Source organism: Tachypleus tridentatus, chromosome 11 (assembly GCF_004210375.1).
Source record: "Tachypleus tridentatus isolate NWPU-2018 chromosome 11, ASM421037v1, whole genome shotgun sequence".
NCBI lineage: Eukaryota > Metazoa > Arthropoda > Merostomata > Xiphosura > Limulidae > Tachypleus > Tachypleus tridentatus.
The window spans coordinates 30,692,624-30,707,438 of NC_134835.1; the positions used below are offsets into that span (position 1 = coordinate 30,692,624).

The 14,815-nt window shown below is 36.0% G+C and overlaps 1 protein-coding gene across 1 annotated transcript in view; it reads left to right on the plus strand.

Moving 5' to 3' along the window:
• LOC143231455 (homeobox protein HMX2-like) overlaps positions 1-3,308 on the plus strand; it is a 31,246-nt gene extending 27,938 nt beyond the window's left edge. Inside the window, exons 4-5 of the mRNA XM_076465991.1 lie at positions 453-547; positions 2,227-3,308. Coding sequence (XP_076322106.1) covers positions 453-547; positions 2,227-2,491 — 360 coding nt within the window. The 3' untranslated portion in view covers positions 2,492-3,308. The remainder of the gene's footprint in view (positions 1-452; positions 548-2,226) is intronic.
• Positions 3,309-14,815: the final 11,507 nt, after the last annotated feature.

The window sequence follows — 14,815 nt, forward strand, 5'->3', positions numbered from 1 at the left end:
ATTTTACCTGAATTTTCTATATTAGATTGTACATTATCTGCTGTACATCTTGGTGTATATCCGAGTGTCTCTTGTTTGAAAAGCTGTGCACGCAGACAAAACTCAACATTCGCTATCGAAATGACTTGAGAACAGGCATGAATAATTCTGTTATAAAATTGGATTTCACAAGCAGGATACTCAACACATGAACTAATCACATTTTAAACTGTGGCATAAGCTAAACAATAAAATGTAGATTTATTGTATGTTAAAGTCCATAAAATAATTTTAATTGATAGATTAACTTAAGCCTTACACGTCACTTTGGTACTTACGTGATGTACATTAAGATATTATTAGTTCCATTTTGTTTTGTCTTGGTCGATTTGAACATAATATTTTTCAACTGTTTCTTGCACTTTCAGTATTTAAATGAATAACTTTGGATCTTTTCTCTTGTTCTGAAGCAGGTTGATAAATATCTGAGTGTCAATAAGCGCATGGAACTGTCAGCAGCTTTGAACTTAACTGAGGTGCAAATTAAAACCTGGTTTCAGAATCGGAGGTAAGCTACAGTTTTGTGTTCTTTTTCAACACTCTGCAAAAGAAAACAATAGTGAGTGAATCAGTACACATTTAATCACGTTAATTTTGAAGCTTACCACTATACAGTAATGTACAGTAGACTCAATATTTAACGAGTATTTTATTAGTTTTACAATCAATATTTTTCTTTCTGCAGAAACGACATTTACAAAATAGTAGCCCCAGCGTGGCCAGGTGGTTACGGCACTTGACTCGTAATTCGAGGGTCACGGGTTCGAATCCCCTCACATCATACATGCTTGCCCTTTCAGCCGTGGTGGTGTTATAATGTGATGGTCAATTCCACTATTCGTTGATAAAAGAGTAGCCCAAGAATTGGCGGTGGATGGTGATGACTAGCTGTCTTCCCTCTAGTCTTACACTGCTAAATTAGGAACGGCTAGCACAGATAGCCCTTGAGTAGCTTTGTGCGAAATTCAAAAAACAATAACATGCATAATTTTTATAGGCTTCTATGATAGTTTCTAATCAAGTAAGACCTAGGTCTACTCCACAGAATCGTAGACAGCTCTTGTTCTTCCCTACAGTTAAACACCGATTCTATAGGTCCCAGTAGAATGCCTTAATCAACCAGGTTTTATTACAAGCCGTGATCGATATATTGGTAGTGCTCTGTAAGAACTTTAATCTGTTACGACATGTGGATTACCTGTGGAATCTATTAACCTGTACAGGGATTTATATCATCCGGGTACAAAATATCATCTCTTGAACAAATCACATTTGTACTAATATGGTTATATGATAGACTTTCAAAATTAAATGTTTCTATTAGCCTTCAAGACATTTTGTTCTATGTGATAAAAGATTCTCAATGCTTAGTGTTTGTTCTCACACTGTGTAATTTGTCTCGTATTGTCTTGATGGGTGGTTCCTTCGGAATATAGAATTCTACGTTAGTAGTGTGAAAGTGGGTCGTTTAAGTGATTTTGTTCTGACACGACGCTACCCACGTTGTGTATCCTACGTTACGTATTATAAGTAGTAACATACTTCAATATTCAGGTATTTTAATCCCTTTGTACACCAAGATTCCTAGTAGTGGAATCTGTTTTGTTTTCTGTATAACACCCACTTTTATGTTAGTGGAACCAGGATGACTTTTTCTAAACGTCATAACATGTTTGTTCTCATACTGATTATGTGACTGACAAATTAGGGACGGGCAGCACAGATAGCCCTCGTGTACCTTTGCGCGAAACTCAACACAAATCATAGCTATAATTGGAAACCATGAAAAGAGTTTACATGTTTTGCTAGTCCTTGTCTGCATAAAATCATTAACAGTTCATATGATTTTTGAAATTAAAGAAATATGCGAGTCGTAATAAGTCACTTGCTTCAAAAGCTTTCTAACGTTGTATTCATAGGACAGACACGTTATTTGCTGTTAGATGTATTACTCTGAACTTTTTTCGTGTTCTAAATTTCATGGTTTTTAATTTTATTTGAATGAATCTTATTTCATTCATTATACATTACGTGTGCCGTTTGAATTGTAATGCTAATCAAATTATTAAATAAAAATGTATTAGTATGAAAAGCGTATGACTTTTTTATTGTTTCAATGCTTGTGGTTGCTTACTGAAATTCATATGAGTTTTTTTTTTTCTTTTTCTTTGTCTTATAACTTACCAGAACAAAGTGGAAAAAGCAGATGACAGCGCGGATGAAGATAGCCCAACGACAGGGCATTTGGCCAGCTCACTATTTGACGACAAGTCATGCCTTCAGCCCCTTTCTGGGTCCTCCTTACATATCTCCGGGTCTCGGACCTCTTCAGACTTCGCCCTCGAGGATGCAGGACCCAGAGGATCCATCCTCGGCTCTCAGTCTCATTTGTGGAACCACCAGACATACCAACAACTCATCAGTAATCGAGCAACTAGAAGAAAAGAACTAGTTCCTATGAATAACCTCCATACGTAAGATATATATATATATTGAGCAGAGTTTTGAAATGTGTCTGTCCGTACGAAAATGTTACTGACTGAAACACTTTGGCACTTGAAATGATCTCGGTGAAAATAATTTCGTGTTTAGCTTTCTTCAACAACAGCTATGTCATTGCTGAGATACTCACGAAACGTGTTAAACTTTTACCTGCTGCAATCAACGCTTTGAATATGGTTGCTTTAAACACGCGTGAAATTTTTGCGAGCATTTAACTGCAGGAGGCGCACCGTGCGCTATATGGCGAATCACCAGTCAATGTATTAAGCAAGACTATTCTAGCAAGTGGAAAATCGTTTAATTACTAAGTAATGAAAAATGGATTTTTCTATATAAATAAACTACATACAAACAACCCCCAAGTCTGCAAGACAAGGAAAATGCGAGTTTTGAAGCTGTGAATGTGCGATTTCTTATATGTTTACGAAGTTTCCTTTTCAGTGTCTGTTTTACTGTTTTCAGTCAATGTTTATTACCGTGCTTCATGTTCACAATAAAGAACGACTTTGTAAGTGAAGACAGTTTGTGTAGTTACAACGTTTAATGTTATTAATTGTTACCTGAAATTTTATCATTGTGTCTGCGATGTTGGCGTTATAAAACTCTATACGGTCTGTATCGAATCTACGTCTTGTGTGAGAACACATCAACCCTTCGTATCCAGAGCTTTTGATCTCGTGTTTAACTTTCCCAAGAAAGTTAACTCGTTAACTCGAGACAGCTCAAGGAAAATCAGCCCTTCTCGAAAAAAAATGTGAAAATTTTTCAGGAAAAGTAAAACGAATTAATTTCTGTAAGTGTGAAGATTGAATGATGAAGACGGAAATAATTTTTAAAACCAAAATGAGGCGTTTCATTACGTGTACAGTTTCTAACGGGAACTGTTATCGGGCTCTGGACAAATGCTAACGTGTTTGAATCACAGTTCAATTCGAACCGTTATCGTGGCTAAGGTAGGGTTTCGTAGTCCTAGTGCTCTCGTAGTTAAACCAAGTTACCAAATAATATTCATGTGTTCAAAATAACTTGTGGGAAAAAAAACATTCAAAGTAAATAGATAAATTTACTAAAAACTGGAAATCTTTGCATCTATAGATCATTACTAAATCCAATTTTCAGATCAAAATCCTGTATTAAGAGATTAGGAGTCAAAAATTAAAATCGTTTGGAAAATATTTTAGTATGATTCAAATCAACAGTCAGCTGCCATCTGGTGTAGAATATTATTATGTTTAAATAATGAAAAGTAAAAGTTTCAATAAAGGTTACGTTTGTTTAAATCTCTCGATTAAAATATACAGTTTCTGATAATCCAGTGGCTTATATATTTTTTTAAAAAAATATTAGTTTAAAATTTAAAACTTTTTGGAAATGACTTAAATTCTTCCTTTATTTCAAGCATCAAATTTAATCTAGTCAGCATGTGTTCGAAATCCCATTATGACTGTTACTCGACAAATCAAATAGCTGATGGTGCGTGTTATGAATGAAATAATTTCATCTTGTATTTCAAGATTTGAACCCTAACCCACATAAATAGCTCACGAAACGCTAACTTTTTTCTTGTTAAGTATGCACTACAACATTTTGTTAAATTTAGAAATTATGATTCGTTTTCGTTTTGTTTTTTTTTCTAAGAGTTTGATTTATTCTATGTACCTGGGTTTTTGCATCTTTGCTCACCAGGTTATAGAGGTTTTAAGCCTTACAGAAGCAAGAGTTAAAAAGTGAGGAACATGAGGTTGATGCCTATGTCAAGACTTGGTAAATGACATACGTTGTATTAAAAGCTTTAACAGAAAAGTTTTCACATGTCATTTTTCCCATGCTTTTTTTGTTTCTTTCAGTTTGGTTTTGTTTTTATTTTCTGACGCCACCAAAATATTACTACACTTAATCATGTGATAAATTACTTTTAAGTTACCATTTTCGTCGCAAAAAAAAATATATTAAAGGAAAAAATGTTTAACTGATTGTTAAAAGTTAAATATAGATTACAAATCTTTCACTACAGTCGCTATGGCACTCTTCCAGTTTTGCATTAGTGTACTTGTTGTGTACATATTATCAAATTCAAATAATCGTTCAGCTAGTTGTGATTTGTTTTAACGTTGTTGTTTGTTGGGTTTTCTTTTTTTCCGTGGAGTCGAAAAGCTATGAAACAAATGGATTCAGAAAGAACGACTAATGGAAGCGCAGGAGATTATATGAGTGAATGTGTTTACATATTTGAAAGTTGTCGATTTTAGTTCTAACTCCCAACTTTCTCATAGCTCTTCGTTTAATAGCTCCAAAAACTTATTCAAAAGTTACCCTGCATATGCAAAAGTCTGCAAAAAAAAAAAAGTGGATGATGATGAAAGAAACTGTTTACCGATCCACATACTTTCCTCATGTTCGAGTTCTTTAAATAATTTTCCACCTTCCCCGCTCGTCAAGAGAAAAACTTTGTTTTTCAATATCATGTCCAGAATTGTTATCATTCGAAAAAATCGTGAACACGTGTGACGTAATTCTTTTTGCACGTAGATAAAATAATATCATTTATAAAATAAAAAAAGGCTGGGCTTCGTGTAATAAGTTATGTAAGATTTGCTGTAATGTTCTATGAATAACTGAAGTGAACCTTTTCTTGAAGTTCAAAATAATTTTGAATTTTTTTAAAGTGTTTTGAGCGAGTTTTAATTCAGCAGTGTAAATTTTGATGTTTCCCTAACTTGTCATTTCTGGAATATATCAAATAATAAATGTTAATATTTGAGTTATGTGTGTTACGTTGTTTATTATTTGAGTATTGTCTTGGTCATCTTTTAACCTTCAAATTACCGACTATTTTTACGTCATTCAAAACCAACGTGGTTTGTCGATTACAACAACCACTGTAAATTACTAACCAGAAAAAAGGTTGAATGAAACCATTATCGATTTAAAAAAAAAATATTTAGGGATCCTAGTGGTAATTAATGAAATTAACTTCAATGTTAATGCTATTATTGTTAATTTTTCATATGTTATTGGCTCGGCATGGCCCAGTGTGTTGAGGCGTTCGACTCGAAATCAGAGGGTCGCGGGTTCGAATCCCGGTCGCACCAAACATACTCGCCCTTTCAGCCGTGGGAGCGTTGTGATGTGACGGTCAATCCCAATATTCGTTGGTAAAAGAGTAGCCAAACAGTTGGTTGTTGGGTGGTGATGACTAGCTGCCTTCCCTCTAGTCTTACACTGCTAAATTAGGGACAGCTAGCGCAGATAGCCCTCGAGTAGTTTTGCGCAAAATTCAAAAAATAAAACAAAGATATGTTATTACCTACTCCAGTTACCAATCAATCCATGAATAAATCTTTATGCATAAGTGGTTAAGAGTGTTTATTATTAAACACAAAGTTACACAATGGACTATCTGTTTCCTGTCCACCGCAAGTATCAAAACCCGCTTTTTAGTGTTATAAGCCATCAGACTTACCACGAAGTCACCAAGTAATGAAGCTAAGCAACAAGTTTTAAAATTCTCATAAGTAAGTATTAATAACCTTATAAGTAACTGGAGGCTTAAAAATCATCGCTTGGGGTTTTGAGTCGAGAAAAACAAACGACTTTTTGACCTCTTTGTTTTGTTTCATAAAATACGAACCTCGAAATGAAGTCATGACAGAGTTCGTAACTCACTACCAACTTACTAAATATATAGTTTTCCTACATATATATATATATATATACCTTTTTATCATATATCTAAGTCTAGCTTCTGTGTCCGGTTCTTTTTCTTTTTTTCATTTTTGTCATACGTTAGCAGACCCTAATAACAAATAGCATGTGTAATTCATTACTAAAACGTATTTGCTAAGCCTACTTTTCTTGGAATTAGGCTTACAAGTAACCTCTTACAATATGTAAATACACGTCTCATAGGTTACCACCAAAAATACAGATATTATAGTCCATTGCTTTATTGTTTATTTAATTAAACCTCATATTGTCAACTTGTATTTATAAGTTTACCAAATTTGTCCTGTTAAAAAAAAACTCGAAATAAGAAACTAAAAGAAAATGATGAAAATAGGAACTCTGTAATTAACATAATTATCTTCATAGAAGCTTCGAGTAAAAGCATTCGTCTAGTCAAACACAGCTTGTAAACCAATATTCAGCAAAAGTTTAACCTGTTGACTGACAAGTATTTCAGCTGCTACAATACAACTCTAATGCTTCTTCACTTTGTAACTTTTTGTCGTGACGCTATTTTGGATCGAAAGTGAAACAATTTGTAGGTAGGTCAAATGCATGTATGGTGCTGACATCTATCGTTGAAGTTAGGTATTATTGAGAACGAATTATCTCGTCCGTGGCACTGTGTTACCGATCAGCTTGGACGAGTAATCTCGTCTACGGCACTGACCAGGTTAAAGTCATGGACACACAAATATTTTTTTTACATCTTTTATGCATGTGTGCAACTCGTGATATGAGGAATCTCGTAAAGAACTTAAAATAATTTAGAGCATAAATATTTTAGGAAAGGCAGTTTAGAAATAAATAAAAACCATGAAGTCTATGATCCATAGGTAATTCTAAGGTTAATATTGAGGTAGACGAATTTACCGGTAGGTGCTTTTTTTTGGAAACTAAGTTCTGTATCAATGAAAATAATTTTTTTTCTAATCTATTGGTTTTACATTCACAAAAAATTAAGTAAAGATAGTTTATAACTTGTAACTAACCTTGGTGAAGGTGTTTCATAAACAATAACAATCCATTAGAATTATCCCTTACAAGTACAACCGTTGGACTTAATAAAAGTACCATAAAAATGCATGGTTTATGTTATGTATCAAAAACAAAACAAGCTAACACAAGAGATGAGCTCACTTGATGACCAAGTAGAAACTGCAACTGTGAGCACTGACTCTTACTGACTCAAACACACGACTTCTTATCGACTCAAGTACTCAGTTGTTACAGCGCGATACACTCAATTTCTGTAGCTACATGTGTCTGTTAACTCACTTTTCACATTTTCTTTTTGGCTGAGCACTCAGTTTCTAAACCATAAAGTTGATTCAAACTAAATTACTGGATCATATCAGCGCCATTACTAATATATTTCGATGTGTAACTAATAATAATTTGATACCAACCAAGTAAAAACGCAAATTTCGGGTAAATATAATTGTGTAGTATTTTAAGTTACTGATGTAGTTTTGATTATTTACGTTCATAGCTTAATTACTTTCATAGATTAATTAGCATTAATCATTTTTCGTCTTAGCAATTAGTTTTTAATACGAAACAATAAGCATTGTTAGTGTTCTGATAATTGATTTGGGATAAAAGTAAGTGAAAAACATTGTAGTGTTGAAGTGTGTGCGTTTCTTTATAGAACAGCCACATCGGACTATCTGCTGAGTCCACCGACAGGAATCAAACCCCTGATTTTAGCGTTATAAATCCGTAAAGTTGCCGCTCTACCAACCTGGAAATTTTAGTATTAAATTGGTCTTGAATTTCGCGCAAAGCTACTCGAGGGCTATCTGCGCTAGCCGTCCCTAATTTAGCAATGTAAGACTAGAGGCAAGGCAAAGTCATCACCACCCACCGCCAACTCTTGGGCTACTCCTTTACCAACGAATATTGGGATTGACAGTCACATTATAACGCCTCCACGGCTGAAAGGGCATGTTTGGTGTGAGGGGGGATTCGAGCCCCCGACCCTCGGAATACGAGTCGAGTGCCTTAATCATTGCCCATGCTGGGCCTTCGTGTCAAAGATCTTTATATTATGTATTTCTTGAAGCTCTCGCTAGGGTGAATCAACCTTTACACGAATAATTACGTAGAAAGCCAAATAACGTGCTGTCTAGTGACGTATAACTATAACAAATATTCTCTTGTTAACACCTTATTTAGTTTTTCTTGAAATCAACGTTTGTGTAAAGTAATAGTTATGTATTCACGTACGTATGTGTAACATAATATAAAATTAACATAATTAGACAGGTGACATCTACAGACAACTTACTCGTACTGTCGTTACTTGAAGGAAACACATACTTTTTGTCTGTTGTATGCACCAGGACCATTTTTAGGACCCATCAATCACAAATCACTTAGCTAGTGCAATATATCACCTAATAGAAATAAAGTGCTAAAGGGAGGCGTTTCGGCCCGGCATGGCTAGGTGGTTAAGGTACTCGACTCGTAATCCGAGGGTCGTGGGTTCGAATCCCTGTCACATCAAACACGCTCGCCCTTTCAGCCGTGGGGACGTTGTAATGTGACGGTCAATCCCACTATTCCTTGGTGAAAGAGTAGGCCAAGAGCTGGCTGTGGGTGGTGATGACTAGCTGTCTTCCCTCTAGTCTTACCCTGCTAACTTGGGACGGCTAGCGCAGGTAGCCCTCGAGTAGCTTTGCGCGTAATTGAAAATAAACTTGCAAGTTTGTTGTTGTTTTTATTTGACAGAACTGTGTGCATTGGTCATTATATGTATGAAATTTTAACAGGCAAAAAAAGTTACATTCACCTACTTTATAAACAATTTAATAGCTAAAATAGATTTAAGCCTACAATAAATTGTTTACATACTTGTCTGGTTGTTAATAGTGCTTTCCAACCAGTATCTGATTAGAAATAGGTTCAAAACCAACCTGGCCATCACTATAGCTTTTTCATATGCTTATATTTATATAAAAACATAGTTTGTTTTGAACTTTTTGCGCAAAGCTGGATCAGAGATATCTGTGTTAGCCATCCCTACTTTAGCAGTTTTGTCACCACCACCCACCGCTGGTTCTTGGGATGCTCTTGTAAGACTGACCGTCACAGCTTAAAATACGAGTGTCTTTAGAGCGATGGGGATTCGAACCCGCGACTCTCAGATTGCGAATCGAGCGCCCTAACCACCTGGCCTACTGTAAAGAGTTGAATACATTGTTTCATCAGTTGGGTAACTTTGTTGTTAACGACATTTTCGGTCGTAATCCCAATAATATCTCATGAGGACCGCCCAGCTTAAGAGATTTAGGTTAATCTTAAATACATACTTTAAGCTAACAACGCAAAAAAACCTTGTCATGAAAGTATAGCAATAAATATAAATAATTAATAATCAATTTTAAGCACAAACCTACATAATGGGCTATCACAGTGGGTATCAAAATCCGATTTGTAGCGCCTTAAGCCTTTCGTGATACTGAGCCACATTGGGAGTGTGGCTGTACGCAGTAAATTAATTTGATGTTTGAGCTGTGGTTGGTGATTAAGTTTCGTTGTAACTTCATCTGTTTTTTAATTCATATTTTACTGAGGAAGCCACCAAGTTGTTTTCTTCTTTTTTTGTTCTCAACCTTTCGCATTTTGAAAAGTAAATAAGCAGCCACCCCTTGAAAGCGGTCATTCAATCACAGTCCATTTTTTTTGTTTACGTAATCCCTAATTATGTACAGTAGAACCCCTCTAATCAGGCCAGTTTGTCTCAGTCCCGAAGGTGGCTGCTTTAAAGGGGTTCCACTGTGAAATTATTCTAAAAATGATGTAACATTTTGTTTCATTTACGATAGATGAATGTTGTCCAGCGCTATTTTTTCAATAAATGTAAAATTATAAAAAAACAACAATATAAATATAATAATCAGTGATGTCGAGAAAACCCACTTGTAGAGAAATATATATGTAAAAACGGCTGGTATGGGTTGAGAAAATATTTTACATAAAAGAGCGAACAACGTTTCGACATTCTTCGGTCATCGTCAGGTCGAAACGTTGTTCGCTCCTCTACATTGTTTTCTCAACCCAAACGAGCCGTTTTTACATATATAATATAAGTTATGTTAGGTTACTATACACCATATAAGTGTTTTACAGAAGGATTATAGTGATATGTTGTTTTTCCCTGTCACCGAACAAGGGGGCGAATGTGTCAGTAATTCTTTGTTGATATACAGTCTCGTTACCACAAGTAATAACAATAATGATTGTGCTGTGCATTTTGTGCTAATCTCTTTTTCCTGGGATAGCAACCTTCGACAAACCTGAATTTACTAGATGTTATTTAACCACGATAAGTATTGTTATGAACTAGTTAATCAGTAAGTATATATATATAATTTTCTTTTTATAATTTTAACAAAGGGACAATTACAATCTCACAATGGAAATTATGTTGTTTTCATTCCTTTTCATGAGGGTGAGTACTGCCGCGCCCTCTACTCAAATTAGGGGGAAGTGATTTCTGTTCCGTTTCCTGTGTCACCGTATACATGAGTTATATGGTGACTGTTAAAATATCACTGTTCAGTCAGGCAAGAGTAGCCTAGCAGTTCACGCTGAATACAACTGATTAAGTGTCTTTCGTCTAGCTTATCAGTTGAAAATCGTTGGCGCAGATAGCTCAAATCAAAAACACCCCCTCAAAAGAGAGAGAGAAAAGAAACAAAAAAATTTGCACTTATGTAGTCCTATTAACTGCATTGTTTGTTTTTTTTTCTGGTTAAGTTGACGTATTAACCAATGTAAGTTAAGTTAGATACACTCCGAGGAATAGTTTCCACTGATTAATATATATCTTCAAGCAATTACAACTTACTTTTTATCTTATAATACACATTCAGCAGTAAAAATATTATAACTTGTTTATTGCTATGTTAACAGCTGAATGTGAAAAATTTGAAATTAGTTAACTCGTCCCTAATGGATTGTTTGTTTGTTTTAGAATTTCGCACAAAGCTAGTCGAGGGCTATCTGTGCTAGCCGTCCCTAATTTAGCAGTGTTAGACTAGAGGGAAGGAAGCTAGTCATCACCACCCACCGCCAATTTTTGGGCTACTCTTTTACCAACGAATAGTGGAATTGACCGTCACATTATAACGCCCCCACGACTGTGAGGGCGAGCATGTTTGGCGCGACAGGGATGCGAACCCGCAACCCTCAAATTACGAGTCGCACGCCTTAACACGCTTGGCCATGCGTCCCCAGTGGAACAGCGGTAGGTCTGCGGACTCGCACCGCTATAAACCGGGTTTCGATGCACGTGGTGGGCAGATCACATGTAGCCCCGTGTGTTGCTTAATTACAAATAAACCAAGAATTATCTAAGACTTGCAGAACGTGATTTCTTTTATTGTTAGCAGACTATTTTGAAGTTACTGAAAATTTAAACAATGTGTTGTATTTTTATTATATTAGACTTAACTTGAAAAAAAAAAACCCATGATAAAAGGTATTACAGACTGTTAAATGTAGCAGCGTGGGTAAAGTTTTGGATTCATATTCGAACGGTTACGAGTTCGAGACACCTTCGTGAAGTCTTGTAGTACTCTTGATCAAAACACATTACCCCAATCATTTCACTGTATGGTGGGTTGCTGAAGGTTAATTAACCCCCAATGGACTGACATCCATCCAGAGCGGTTGTGTCACTCACTTGTACTACTGAAACCACAGTTCAGCAAGTGACCCCTATGTGGGTCTCGTCATGATATTTATTTAACAAACTGTAAAATTAAACTTTAAATCGTACACTTTGATTACTAGGAAAATGCTAAAAGAGATTAACAGGTTAAGCTGTAATTACAAAGTTTCTTGAGTTTAGGTTTAGTGAGGTTTCCTCATATCTCATACTTTAGAACTTAATAAGAAAACAAATAACTGAAAATTAAATTATGAATTTAAATCATAATCATAAAAAACTACAACACGAAACTTGGTATTCATGTTATTCTTCTATCAAATATATTCTACATAAAATCAACGTTCATTTCACTGTCTCTTGTGAAAAGGTCCGGCATGACCAGGGGGTTAGGGCGTTCGACTCGTAAAGTGAGGATCGCGGATTCGAATCCCGTCGCACCAAATATTCTCGCCCTTTCAGCCGTGGGGGCGTTATAATGTTACGGTCAATCCCACTACTCGTTGGTAAGAGTAGCCCAAAAGTTGGCGATGGGTGATGATGACTAGCTGCCTTCCCTCTAGTCTTACACTGCTAAATTAGGGACGGCTAGCACAGATAGCCCTCGTGTAGCTTTGCGCGAAATTCAAAAACAAACTCTTGTGAAACTAGAATTTTAAAACAAACTAGGTTTCTTCTGTTCCGGTACTTCATCTCCTGATGATTATTTGTTTGTTCTAACGATTGCACAAAACGTGTTTCAGTAAAAGTTTCATTATACGACTTTTCTCTCTACCTCCCGAAAAACCATTCAAGTTTCATTTCATTGTTTTAAAACCTGGGAGCTTCGAACGAATGAAAAGCGGCGTTTCGGGTGCCTTCATCTGATACGACTTATTTGATAAATACAAAGATACATATGAGATAAATACGCTCTGAAAACAGCGGGTATTGAAACCCGATTCTCAGTGTTATAATTTTCATGTTTCAAGTGGATTATTAATACGTGTAATTCACGTCCTTCCCCAATAATCAATACTTGTTTTAGTTAAACGTATTGTCTTCTATTGTGGATTTTATCGTCTTGATTGTTTGTAATAGCAAATACATATTGGAGATAGAGTTAGTGATCCGGTTCGAGAGTCTATACTAGATTTCTAGCGAAAAGTTTTCAGCTATTAATTTAAAACGTCTTTCAAATAGTAATTATAAACTAACCAGACTTGACCCCGTGAGCTTCCGGCTCGTTAATATAAATAAATCACCTGTCAGCAACAGTGTCCGTTAATTATACTCGGCCAACATCCAGCAAGTTCAAACGGTCATCGATATCGTTGCCTGATCTTTTGATTTATTTTATAAACACTGTATGAAAGAAGTAAACTTACATTCTATTTGTAATGGTTAATATACTGTTCAACTAATGCGTCATAGCGCCGTTAATTTGTTTTTGAATTTCGCGCAAAGCCATTCGAGGGCTATTTGCGCTAGCCGTCCCTAATTTAGCAGTGAGAGACTAGAGGGAAGACAGTTAGTCATCACCACCCACCGCCAACTCTTGGGCTACTCTTTTACCAATGAATAATGGGATTGACCGTCACATTGTAACGCTCCCACGGCTGGGAGGGCGAGCATGTTAGGTGCGACCAGGATTCGAACCCGCGACCCTCGGATTACGAGTCGAACGCTTTAATACGCTTGGCCATGCCGGGCTCAGCACCTTTAATACCTAATTTGTGGTCTTGCAAAACGGAACGCTTTTTGGAAGCTAAGTTGGATTTTCGAAATTGTAACTCAGAAGTTCCAATAATGAGTTCGACAACACGCTGTTGTCACTTTCTGTTAATTGACGTAACAACAGATTTGCTACTAAAAAATTAAAAGCCTAGGCTCGTGAATGAAGTGTTTAATTTAATTTATGATGAGTCTGAAAGGTCCTGAAAACTGATTAGTGGCTCCAGAATTTTGTCATCCCAAAAAAGTGTTTGAACCATGTAAAAAAGGGTTAACAACACTAACCATCCTTAATATTGAACGAACAGACAAAAGAAAAATATCTAGCTGACAGCAACCACCGCCATCTTTAATTAAATAGCTGGATTAAGCTCAATACTATAACGCACCCAAAATATGGAATGATTTTGCAGCAATGAGACACGAACCATGGATCCAAACCCCAGTTCGCTAACCAATATGCCGCGCCCATTTTCTCAGTAAAGAGCTGTTCACTTGTTCGTTTATAACAAAGCTATTTGCTGCCATCCTAATATTGATTCGTTTGTTAAATATCGTACAAAACTACCTGACTACTGTATACGCTATTCTTCCCTAATTTAGATGTGATGTATATAGTAAAGGAATACGACTAGAAATCGTCAACATTTGACATACAAATAGCGTGATTGCCCATCCCATTAAAACTATCCCACAGCTGAAAGGTCGAGCAAGTTAAGTAACGGAGTTGAGCACGTGACTCACGAATTATTTAGCAGAACGAACCGGTATTTCTTTCTTGTTACAAATTCCTATCTTATCCATTTCCCTGTTGAAGGTTTAATGGGTTTTATGGACAAGTTTATTTTGAGTACGCACTCAAGTACGAAGGGAAGATATTGTTGTAAAAGGTTGGCGTAGCTTGTTTTAACAAAACTCCTAAATATCGTATGTGACTCTGAAATGTGTCACGATTTAATTACTCAAACACCTACGAATCACGTGAGTGTCTCGTGTGACGCTCGTACCAATCTCTTCTAATCTCGCACATTCAACTAAAACAACTAATTCCCGCTATCTCCTTCACGAAAATCAACTGAGTAGCTGTGTATCACAGGACAAAGATAGGGTTAATAACAGTTATAAATCCTTATGGAGTCTTGTTTAAACAATACATCT